Source organism: Nomascus leucogenys, chromosome 17, assembly GCF_006542625.1.
Source record: "Nomascus leucogenys isolate Asia chromosome 17, Asia_NLE_v1, whole genome shotgun sequence".
Classification (NCBI taxonomy): Eukaryota; Metazoa; Chordata; class Mammalia; order Primates; family Hylobatidae; genus Nomascus; species Nomascus leucogenys.
Genome location: NC_044397.1, coordinates 65,221,036 through 65,233,553, shown reverse-complemented (window position 1 = coordinate 65,233,553; position 12,518 = coordinate 65,221,036). Strand labels below are relative to the sequence as shown.

At 41.4% G+C, this 12,518-nt stretch overlaps 1 protein-coding gene across 2 annotated transcripts in view; it reads left to right on the top strand.

Annotated features, from left to right (window-relative positions):
* SUGCT (succinyl-CoA:glutarate-CoA transferase) overlaps nucleotides 1-12,518 on the top strand; it is a 746,309-nt gene that overhangs the window by 41,683 nt on the left and 692,108 nt on the right. For both annotated transcript variants that reach the window (XM_003268972.3, XM_012496977.2), the window contains exons 2-3: nucleotides 5,853-5,904; nucleotides 8,548-8,621. In XM_003268972.3, the coding sequence (XP_003269020.2) occupies nucleotides 5,853-5,904; nucleotides 8,548-8,621 (126 nt within the window). The remainder of the gene's footprint in view (nucleotides 1-5,852; nucleotides 5,905-8,547; nucleotides 8,622-12,518) is intronic.

Below are 12,518 nucleotides of genomic sequence, written 5' to 3'. Positions count from 1 at the left end.
ATACCTAAAAACCTTTCTTCTTTATTTTTTAGCCTTTCAGGCTGTCATTTATCTTCTAATTGTATTCATGATATCTTTCACTGTAGTGCGTTTAAATTTTTTTTTTTTTGAGACAGAGTCTCACTCTGTCTCCCAGGCTGGAGTGTGGTGGTGCAATCTCGGCTCACTGCAGCAATCTTGGCTCACTGCAGCAATCTTGGCTCACTGCAGCCTCTGCCTCCCAGGTTCAAGCGATTCTCCTGCCTCAGCCCCCTTAGTAGCTGGGATTACAGGTGTGCACCAACATGCCCGGCTACTTTTGTATTTTCAGTAGAGACAGGGTTTCGCCATGCTGGCCAGGCTGGTCTCTAACTCCTGACCTTAAGTGATCTCCCTGCCTTCTCCCAAAGTGCTGGGATTACAGGTGTGAATCACTGTACCTGGCCTGTGTTTCTTTTTAAAGACAAGTTATTGATTTCATTAACACCCTGTTGATTCATTAACATTGAACTCATGATCTACAGCACTATAACTCATGCCTGAATGAAGCTTATCTAACAATATATTTTCTCTATAACGCACATCATGGCCTTCTTATGCTTTGGAACACTAGACAGCACTATGCTTCTGGGCCATGAACAGTGAGATCACCAACAAAAAGCACAAAAATGTTAAAAACCTAACATTAAATATACTGCAAGAGGACACTTGTTTATAGTATGAGAGGTGAAACAAGTATCACCTTGTTCAGCCTCAGCTGGGAACATACACAATGACCTACTCAAATTTTCCTGCATTCTGTGCATGTCTGGGAATGACCGTGAAAGCTCCACATGTATTGATTTTGGGGTTACAAGTAAATTTTAGTGAGTAGGCTGGGCGTGGTGGCTGGCTCATGCCCATAATGCCAGCACTGTGGGAGGCTGAGGGGGATGGATCACCTGAGATGAGGCGTTTGAGATCAGCCTGGCCAACATGGCGAAACCCCGTCTCTACTAAAAATACAAAAAAATAGCGGGACATGGTGGCACATGCCTGTAATCCTAGCTACTTGGGAGGCTGAGGCAGGAGAATCACTAGAACCCGGGAGATGGAGGTTGCAGTGAGCTGAGATCACTCCAGCCTGGGCAACAGAGTGACTCCATCTCAAAAAAAAAAAAAAATTTAGTGAGTAGTAAAATTCCCAAATGCAGAATCTGGGTATTAACTGTAATTCCTCTGTGGTGCTGCTGCCATGTGTACAATGAGTCAGTAAAAGCTTCAGAGTAGAAATATTTATCAAAGCACTTCAGGGGGCTGTATAGCAGGAGATACACAGAATGATACTTCACCCTGTTGTTCACGAATGTAATATAATTTATAATTTATTTTTTAATTTTTAAAATCAAAGTTTTAGGTATACTTGGTTTTAAAACTTCAGAAGTTCTATAGTGTTAATTATGAAGAAGAGTAACCCCTTATGCCTTTCTGCCCCTTCCCTTTGCCCAGAGACAACAAATTTCAATTCTTTTTGCCGTTTTTTTTCTGCCACATTGCTAAATAACCTGATTATAATGTTATTGATTATTTTGTTTTTTTTTAAGGCACTATCGGTAGAGATAAAGACTCTACCAGGCCAGGCACAGTGCCTCACGCCTGTAATCGCAGCACTTTGGGAGGTCGAGGTGGGTGGATCACCTGAGGTCAGGAGTTCGAGACCAGCCTGGCCAACATGGCGAAACCCCACCTCTACTAAAAATACAAAAATTAGCTGGGCCTGGTGGCAGGTGCCTGTAATCCCAGCTACTTGGGAGGCTGAGGCAAGAGAATCACTTGAACCTGGAAAGCGGAGATTGCAGTGAGCCAGGATCACAAGCCTGGGAGACAGTGTGAGACTCCGTCTCCAAAAAAAAGACTAGCTTTCTTTCACTACCATTTGAACAAATATTCATGCCCTTTCCATCCTTCCAAATTATAAATTTTGTTAGATCACTATTCAGTATTTAGGTCGTTATTATACTGTTTCATCAAACTAAAATCTGGCCTAAGAAAGCCTCCATACTCACATACTTGAGTTTTTACCTACAACCCACAACCTAATTTAGTAGGTAAGCAAACTGAAAACCTAACTTAGGGGTATACTTCAATAACAGTTGCTGACTCTCAGCCAGTCCCAGCAGCTGGACCTCAAAGACTTACAGCCACCAGCTGTTCAGATCGTGTTCAGATAAGGCACTAGCTGTTTCTATACCTTGCTTCTACTCCCTGCACATCACTTTCCTTTTTCTATCCATAAGTTCTCTCCCACTGTGCCCACTATACAAGCAGCGCTGGCGGCCCTCTAAATCTGCTGTGACTTGGGGAAGGGTGGGGAGGGGTTGTCCGATTTCACAAATCATTTTTTCCTTGCTAAATTAAACTGTTAAATTACGTTTGTTTAAAAAATTTTTTGAAATACTACAATTATTATTCATACTCTGATTACATTGCTACTCATGTATACCTTTTTATTTCTCTTTGTTAATATTTGTCCAGTTTCTTTAATTGCCTTCTCGATATCTATCCTCCATTTATCCCATACCGCAATGCAAGCGCAAACCTCTCAGCTATTGTGTTGGTATCTTCCTTGTTGTCATCCTGAGCTTTACACTTCACCCCTCTGCTTTATTTTATTTTATTCTTTTTGTATTTTATTTTATTTTATTTTTGAGATAGAGTCTCCCTATGTTGCCCAGCCTGGAGTGCAGTGGTGTAATCTCGGCTCACTGCAACCTCTGCCTCTTGGGTTCAAGAGATGATCCTGTCTCAGCCTCCTGAGTAGCTGGGACTACTGGTGGTTGTTGCCACACCCAGCTATATGTTTGTATTTTTGTAGAGATGGGATTTCACCATGTTGGCCAGGCTGGTCTCGAATTCCTGACCTTAAGTGATATGCCCACCTTTGCCTCACAAAGTGCTGCGATTACAGGCATGAGCCACCTTGCCTACCGTTATCTGATTTTTAATAGTTTGTTTGAATCAGGCTCTAAGTGAGGCTCATATACTGTGGTTGGTTGACACTTCTCTTAAGTCTCATTTAATTTGGGGTCTCCTTCTACATCTTGCATTTTTCTTGCCTTTTTATTTGTTAAAGAAATAAACATTTCCATTTCCTGCAGTGTTTCAGGCATTCTGGATTTTTCTGCCTGCTTCCGTATGGTGTCCTTGAACATAGTCCTCTGTCTCCTATAGCTCCTGTCACTTACTTGTAAGTTGGATCTAGAGTCTTATATTCAGGTGGGGAGGAATGATTTTCTTATAAAGTAATTTTCTAAATTTCTGGATTACCTTTGAAAGTAATTTTTCCAAGAAAGGATGCATGAGAGGTAGTTTTTGAAAACCTGCGTGACTAAAAATATATTTTTTTCTACCCTCACACTTGACTTGTGCTTTAATTGGGTTTAGAATTTTAGGGAGAAAGAATTTCTCCCCTCAGAATTTTAAGGGTTTTTTTTTTGCTCCAGTTTTTTGTTTTGTCTTTCAGCATTGTTGAGAAATTCAATGTCCTCCTGATAACCAATCCTTTATATCTGACCTGCTTTTTTCTCCCTAGAAATGTTTCAGATCTTTTGTCAGAGAAGTCAGTATTCCAGATTTTCACAGTGATGTCTTGGTGTGCTTGCTCTGTGTCTTTTTAAAATCCATTATACTGGGCCAGTAGAGGGACCTTCCAATCTGGAAATTTATGCCTTTCAGTTCTAGGCAATTTTTTTCTGAATTATTTCATTGGTAATATTCTCTTTTCTGTTTTTGCTGTTCACTAAAGAAGCTCATATTATTGGGTTTCCTGGATTGATGTTTTATTTTTCTTTTCTCCATTTTCCACTTTTATTTATTTTTTTTTGTTCTGCTCTGTAGGTGATTTTCTTATCTCGATCTTTCTGCCTTTCTGTAATATTTTTCCTTCTATCATATTTTTAAGTGTCAAGGGCCACAACAAGCAGGATTTTGTGAGCCGTGGAAAGAAGCTGGATTTCATTCTAAGTTTAGTAGGAAGCCATAGAGGATTTTGAGCAGGGAAGGATATTATGTTTTACATAAAAAAGGATCATTCTCGTTACTATAACAGGTTATCTCTGCTGTAAGCCATTGTATTAATCTATTGCCATATAACAAACCACTCCAAAACTTAGTGCATTAAAACAAGACTTTATTTTTTTCTCAAAGTTCTGTGGGTTGATTGGGCAATTCTTTCTTTCTTTTTTTTTTTTTTTTAAGACAGAGTTTTGCTTTTGTTGCCCAGGCTGGAGTGTAATGGCGCCATCTCAGATTACTGCAACCTCTGCCTCCTGGGTTCAAGCGATTCTCCTGCCTCAGCCTCCCGAGTAGCTGGAATTACAGGCATGCGCCACCATACCTGGCTAATTTTGCATTTTTAGTAGAGACGGGGTTGGCCAGGCTGGTCTGGAACTCCTGACCTCAGGTGATCTGCCCGCCTTGGCCTCCCAAAGTGCTGGGATTACAGGCGTGAGCCACCATGCCTGGCCAGTTGGGCAATTCTTTTGCTGGATTCACCTGGGTTTATTCATGTGTCTGCAAATAGCTAGTGGCTTGGCTCGGCCTAGGTGTTCCAAGATGGCTTCATCCAGATGTCTGGGCCTCAGCTAGGACTGCTGCAATGACAGTCTCAGCTGAACTTCTCTCCATGTGTTCTTTCATCTTGTGCTTCTTCACATGAAGATGGAAGTGGTCCAAAAAGTCAAGCCCCAGTGTGTAAGCACTTATCCTGCCTCTGCTGGAATCAACTTTCCTAATATCTTGTTGGCAAAAACAAGGCAGATGTCCAAGCCCAGTGCCAACGTGGGAGGAGAATGTATGAGGTTGTGGATATCTGGAGGTGTGATTTTTGGGGAAATAGCTGTAACAATTTACCACATTAAACATGGTTTTAGCTACTTTCCTTTTTCTGATGCTTTGCCTATCAGTTTACCTTCTGATTATAATTTGGTTTTCCATGTAAGTAGGCTGTCAAGAAAATAAGGCACCAATCACATGCACTTCAAATATTTGCTATTGCTGTGATTGTGATAGTAATTTTTTTTTTTCTTTTTTTGAGATGGTATCTTGCTCTTGCTCAGTTGGAGTGCAGTGGCTCGATCTTGGCTCACTACAGCTTCCGCCTCCCGGGTTCAAAGGATCCTCCTGCCTCAGCGAGTAGCTAGAATTACATGCACATGCCACAGTGCCTGGCTATTTTTTGTATTTTTAGTAGAGATGGGATTTCACCATGTTGGGCAGGCTGGTCTCAAGTGCCTGACCTCAAGTGATCCACCCACCTCCGCCTCCCAAAGTGGTGGGATTACAGGCGTGAGCCACCATACCTGGCCTGTGACAGCAATTTCTTAGAAAATAATAAATTGGCTCATTTCAAGGAGAGAATGCCTACTGTATGAGCTTCCAGTATTTTTTTTTTTTGAGACAGAGCCTTGCTCTGTCGCCCAGGCTGGAGTGCAGCTGCACGATCTCAACTCACTGCAACCTCCGCCTCCTGGGTTCAAGTGATTCTCCTGCCTCAGCCTCCCAAATAACTGGGAATACAGGCATGTGCCACGATGCCTGGCTAATTTTTGTATTTTTAGTACAGATGGGGTTTCACCATGTTGGCCAGGCTGGTCTCGAATTCGTGATCTCAGGTGATCCGCCTGCCTTGACCTCTGAAAGTGCTGGGATACAGGAGTGAGCCACCGTGTCTGGCTGAGCTTCCAGCATTCTTTACTAGAGCCTTGTGGTCTGTGGACTCCCTTGCTAAGAATCACTGTAGTCCTTGTCATCTGTCTCAAGCTTATAATGGTGTATGTGAAAATGTAAGAAAATTAGTAATGAATTATCTTGAAATGTTTTCTCTGTTTTGCCAGATATGAACAATATAAAGCCATTGGAAGGGGTAAAAATTCTGGATCTAACAAGGTTTGTATTGGTTTATCTACATTTTGGTGATTGGGTTTTTCCCTTTCCTCAAAAACTTTTAATTTTTTGAATTATATGAAGAGACTTATACGCTTATGTTGAAATTTTACAGAAGAAAATAAGAAAAGAAAAATTCCTGTAATATCATCATTCTATGAGACAATTAGTGTAGTATTTATGCCTTTTCCCAATGTGTATTTATATATAATCTTAAAAAACAAAAATTGGAACCATATTGAAATTACAGTTTTACCCACAATTTAAACACAATGTTATATTTTTAATATTTTCCTATGTTATTCAAAATTCAACAAAAAAGTAAAATAGTAATTAACATATCGATGTCACATAATTACTTAATCATCCTCTAATCTTTCATGATTATAAATTAGGCTTCCTTAGAACATTCCATGCTCATGGGTTGGAAGAATCAATATCGTGAAAATGGCCATACTGCCCAAGGTAATTTATAGATTCAATGCCATCCCCATCAAGCTACCAATGACTTTCTTCACAGAATTGGAAAAAACTACTTTAAAGTTCATATGGAACCAAAAAAGAGCCCGCATCGCCAAGTCAATCCTCAGCCAAAAGAACAAAGCTGGAGGCATCACGCTACCTGACTTCAAACTATACTACAAGGCTACAGTAACCAAAACAGCATGGTACTGGTACCACAACAGAGACATAGATCAATGGAACAGAACAGAGCCCTCAGAAATGATGCCGCATATCTACGACTATCTGATCTTTGACAAACCTGACAAAAACAAGAAATGGGGAAAGGATTCCCTATTTAATAAATGGTGCTGGGAAAACTGGCTAGCCATATGTAGAAAGCTGAAACTGGATCCCTTCCTTACACCTTATACAAAAATTAATTCAAGATGGATTAAAGACTTAAATGTTAGACCTAAAACCATTAAAATCCTACAAGAAAACCTAGGCAATACCATTCAGGACATAGGCGTGGGCAAGGACTTCATGTCTAAAACACCAAAAGCAATGGCAACAAAAGCCAAAATTGACAAATGGGATCTAATTAAACTAAAGAGCTTCTGCACAGCAAAAGAAACTACCATCAGAGTGAACAGACAACCTACAGAATGGGAGAAAATTTTTGCAACCTACTCATCTGACAAAGGGCTAATATCCAGAATCTACAATGAACTCAAACAAATTTACAAGAAAAAAACAAACAACCCCATCAAAAAGTGGGCAAAGGACATGAACAGACACTTCTCAAAAGAAGACATTTATGCAGCCAAAAAACACATGAAGAAATGCTCATCATCACTGGCCATCAGAGAAATGCAAATCAAAACCACAGTGAGATACCATCTCACACCAGTTAGAATGGCCATCATTAAAAAGTCAGGAAACAACAGGTGCTGGAGAGGATGTGGAGAAATAGGAAGACTTTACACTGTTGGTGGGACTGTAAACTAGTTCAACCATTGTGGAAGTCAGTGTGGCGATTCCTCAGGGATCTAGAACTAGAAATACCATTTGACCCAGCCATCCCATTACTGGGTATATACCCAAAGGACTATAAATCATGCTGCTATAAAGACACATGCACACGTATGTCTATTGCGGCACTATTCACAATAGCAAAGAGTTGGAACCAACCCAAATGTCCAACAACGATAGACTGGATTAAGAAAATGTGGCACATATATACCATGGAATACTATGCAGCCATAAAAAATGATGAGTTCATGTCCTTTGTAGGGACATGGATGAAGCTGGAAATCATCATTCTCAGTAAACTATCGCAAGGACAAAAAACCAAACACTGCATGTTCTCACTCATAGGTGGGAACTGAACAATGAGAACTCATGGACACAGGAAGGGGAACATCACACTCTGGGGACTGTTGTGGGGTGGGGGGAGGGGGGGAGGGACAGCATTAGGAGATATACCTAACGCTAAATGACGAGTTAATGGGTGCAGCAAAACAACATGGTACATGCATACGTATGTAACAAACCTGCACATTGTGCACATGTACCCTAAAACCTAAAGTATAATAATAATAATAATAATAATAATAAAAATAAATAAATTAGGCTTCCTTGTACACAAATGTTTCCCTCAGTTTTGATTTCTTCCTCAGGATAAAATTCTAGAAAAAGAATTACAGGGGCCAGGCACAGTGGCTCACGCCTGTAATCCCAGCACTTTGGGAGGCCGAGGTGGGCGGATCAGGAGGTCAGGAGATCGAGACCATCCTGGCTAACATGGTGAAACCCTGTCTCTACTAAAAATACAAAAAAGTTAGCCGGGTGTGGTGCTGGGCACCTGTAGTCCCAGCTACTCGGGAGGCTGAGGCAGGAGAATGGCGTGAACCCAGGAGGTGGAGCTTGCAGTGAGCTGCGATAGTGCCACTGCACTCCAGCCTGGGTGACAGAGCAAGACTCCGTCTCCAAAAAAAAAAAAAAAAAAGAAAAATAATTATAGGATCAAAGGGGATATATATTTTTAAAGCTCCTATTACATATGGCCAAATTACAGTTTTAACTGTTTTGATTCTTACTAGCATTATATGAGCTTGTCTGTGTTGACCGGTTGTTGGAAAATAATTAATATAAACATTTTCTAGATGATAATTAATTTATTTATCATTTTTAACATTGTAGAGTCCTGGCGGGACCTTTTGCTACTATGAATTTAGGAGATCTTGGAGCAGAAGTTATAAAAGTGGAGAGACCAGGTAAAGCTATTACTCCCTTTAAAACACAGAAACAAGCTAATAAATATTTTTAAATAATTCTCTAAATACCCATGTTTAGTGTGCCTGTAAGTGGGATAAGGAGAGAATTAAAATGAAATGATTGTCTTTTTCTTCTCCATTTCTTGTTTTCCTGTGAACTAACACTAATGATATCTTTTTTACTCCTTACGTTGTGCTAAGTGCTAAGGCTCAAGCCAGTTTCTTTGCACCTGAAGGCTTTTGTTATAAGCTGAGGCTGGGCACAGTGGTTGACGCCTATAATCCCAGCACTTTGGGAGGCCAAGGAGGGCAGATCCCTTGAGGTCAGGACTTCGAGACCAGCCTGGCCAACATGGTGAAACCTCTTCTCTACTAAAAATACAAAAAAAAAGTAGCCAGGCATGGACCTGTAATCCAGCTACTTGGGAGGCTGAGGCAGGAGAATCACTTGAACCCGGGAGGTGGAGGTTGCTGTGAGCCAAGGTCATGCCACTGCACTTCAGTCTAGGCAACAGAGCAAGACTCCGTTTCAAAAAAAAAAAAAAAGAGGCTGAGATGCAGCGTATAACAATGATGATAATGACACCTACAGTGCTGGGGCAAAGTTCTCAATGCTTTGCCTGGGCTTATTTAATCTTTACAACAACCCTATGGGCTGATGCTATTATTCATAGTTTATAAAGGAGAAAATGGAGGCACAGAGATGTAAAGCAACTTATTTAGGGGCACACAGGTAATAAGAAATATCCAGACCCTCAGCCATGATTCTGGCCTTCCTTAGCCACAGCCTAGCTTTAGCATTGAGACTGAGATTACAGTGGGCCTGGCCACCCTCCCTCACCGTGGAATAAAGGGAAGGCCAGGAGAAAGGAGGATAAAAGTGAAGAAATAGGGCATAGAAGAAGGAGAGAAGGAAAAGGAATCAAAGTCCCTCAAAAAACAACCTAAGCCTGGATGTGGTGGCTCACACCTGTAATCCCAGTACTTTGGGGGGCCAAGGCAGGCGGATCACCTGAATTCGGCAGTTCGAGACCAGCCTGGCCAACATGGTGAAACCGCGTCTCCACTAAAAATACAAAAATGAGCCAGGCATGGTGGCAGACACCCGTGGTTCCAGCTACTTGGGAGGCTGAGGCAGAAGAATCTCTTGAACTTGGGAGGTGGAGGTTTCAGTGAGCCGAGATTGTGCCACTGTACTCCAGCCTGGGTGATAGAGTGAGACCCTGTCTCAAAAACAAACAAACAAAAAACCTCAAATACTCCAACCTAAGTCATTCTTTTCTATTTCCTTTTTGTTTTTATTTTTTAGAGACAGCATTTCCCTCTGTCATCCAGGCTGGAGTACAGTGGTGTGATCAGAGCTCACCATAGCCTCCAACTACTGGGCTCGAGCAATTCTCCTGCTTCAGCCTCCTGAATAGCTGGGACTACAGGCATGTACCACCATGCCCAGCTATAATGATAAAAATTTTTGTGTGTTTGTAGAGACAGGGTCTTGCTATGTTGCTTGGGCTGGTCTTGAACTCCTGTCTCAGCCTTTCAGAATGTTGGGATTACAGGTGTGAGCTACTACTCCTGGCCGTTTTTTTCTATTCGCAATAAAAGAAACATTTCCCCATTTTATAATTTTAAAGGTTTTGAAGCGGGAAACACCTAAGCTTAGATCAGTTTTTTGCTTTTATGTTTTTCATCTGACATCTTTCCTATTCTTTCTTCCTCCTTTGTTCACCAAATAGATATATTCTGTGTACACATTTCTCACTTTTGTTTGGTATCATCTTAGCATTTTGGTGTTTAGTTCAAGCTGTTATTGATAAAGTTGCTTAGAAAAGCATCACTGTTGGCTGGGCATGGTGGTTCACGCCTGTAGTCCCAACATTTTGGGAGGCCGAGGTGGGCAGATCACCTGAGGTCAGGAGTTCAAGACCAGCCTGGCCAACATGGTGAAACCCCTTTCTCTACTAAAAGTACAAAAATTAGTGGGGCATGGTGGCAGATGCCTGTAATCTCAACTATTTGGGAGGCTGAGGCAGGAGAATCGCTTGAACCTGGAAGGCGGAGGTTGCAGTGAGTCGAGACCATGCCATTACACCCCAGCCTGGGCAACAAGAGCCACACTCCATCTCAAAAAGGAATGTGGCATTGTTTTGTGCCCTTTCTCTCCAAGAAGCACTTAAAGGGCACAGTCCATGTTTTTTATTGTCTGCTATATCATCATATAAACAGCTTGTTTTATTTTTTTTTGAGACAGGTCTCACTCTGTCATCCAGGCTGGCGTGCCATTGTGTGATCATGGCTTACTGCAGCCTCGACCTCCTGGGCTCAAGCAATCCTCCTACCTTAGCTGGAACCATAGTTGTGTGCAACTGTGCCTGGCTAATTTTTTTTTTTTTTTTTGAGATGGAGTCTTACTCTGTGAGCCACTGCACCCGGCCTTATTACATTTTTTTTTTTTTTTGGTTAAAACAGGGTCTTCCTATGTTGCCCAGGCTGGTCTTGAACTCCTGGGCTCAAATGATCCTCCGACCTCAGCCTCCCAAAGTGCTGATATTACAGGTGTGGGTGAGCCACCACACATGGCTTATGCAGCTTGTTTTAGAAGTTTTCAAAAATTAGCATTATTATTTATGTTTCAAGATCTGATCCTACGGGTCTTAAACAGAATCCCCAAATCAGTGAGACTGGTCTAGTGCTGAATAGTGTGTATGTATCTCTAAGACTCACAAGAGAATGATTTATAATTACATCAACTTAGTAATTGACCATAAGTGATAGCCATATAAAGTAGAATATCTTTTTGTTTGTTTCCTTCTCTTTAAAAAATTTTTAAATTGCCGGGCGCGGTGGCTCACGCTTGTAATCCCAGCACTTTGGGAGGCTGAGGCGGGCGGATCACGAGGTCAGGAGATCGAGACCACGGTGAAACCCCGTCTCTACTAAAAATACAAAAAATTAGCCAGGCGTGGTGGCGGGCACCTGTAGTCCCAGCTACTCGGAGAGGCTGAGGCAGGAGAATGGCGTGAACCCGGGAGGCGGAGCTTGCAGTGAGCCAAGATCGCGCCACTGCACTCCAGCCTGGGTGACAGAGCGAGACTCCATCTCAAAAAAAAAAAAATTTTTAAATTTTATTTTGTCTTTACAGAAAGTAGAATATTTGATCTGGAAGATTCAATTTCTTGTTAAGTAGATATTCTTAAGAAGCCAAAGCAGTTAGCAGAAGATTCTCTGATGAGCATGAGGAATATCATGTATTTAGTATATTATATTTTATTACTTTTTATTCTCCCTGACGGTCTCAGGCAGTAGAAGTGCCTGGCAAGTCCTGCTGCCAGAGATGATGCTTTTTTTATTCAGCCAATGATGTTCATCGCTTTTAGTCATTGTTGGATACATGCGGAAGAATGTTTATTTTCTAGCTCAACATTTTTTTTTTTCTTTAAAGCTTCTAATTTCCATATTGCTATCTGATTTCAACATCGCAGCACTTACAACCATTGGTTTTCTTGCATTTTCCATTCCTAGATAGAACATTCAATGTATTAATAATTTCTCTTGCTATTTCAGTTGGCCACCAGGGTAACATTTGTATTTCTATTAATTTTATAAATTGTTGTTCCCTATATAGTGAGGCCTATTTCTCCTTTGTACTTTTTAGTTTCCACCATGGAAACTAAACCACAACAGATCTTTCTTTGTCTAGGCCTTTATTATGTCTCATCGCCATACACTTGGTATCGGGCTTTGTTCCTAGCAGGGATTTATTGTCCTTTTTTTTTTGGGACAGACTTTTCACTCTTGTTGCCCAGGCTGGAGTGCAATGGCACGATCTCGGCTCACTGCAACCTTTACCTCCCAGGTTCAAATGATTCTCCTGCCTCAGCCTCCTGAGTAGCTGGG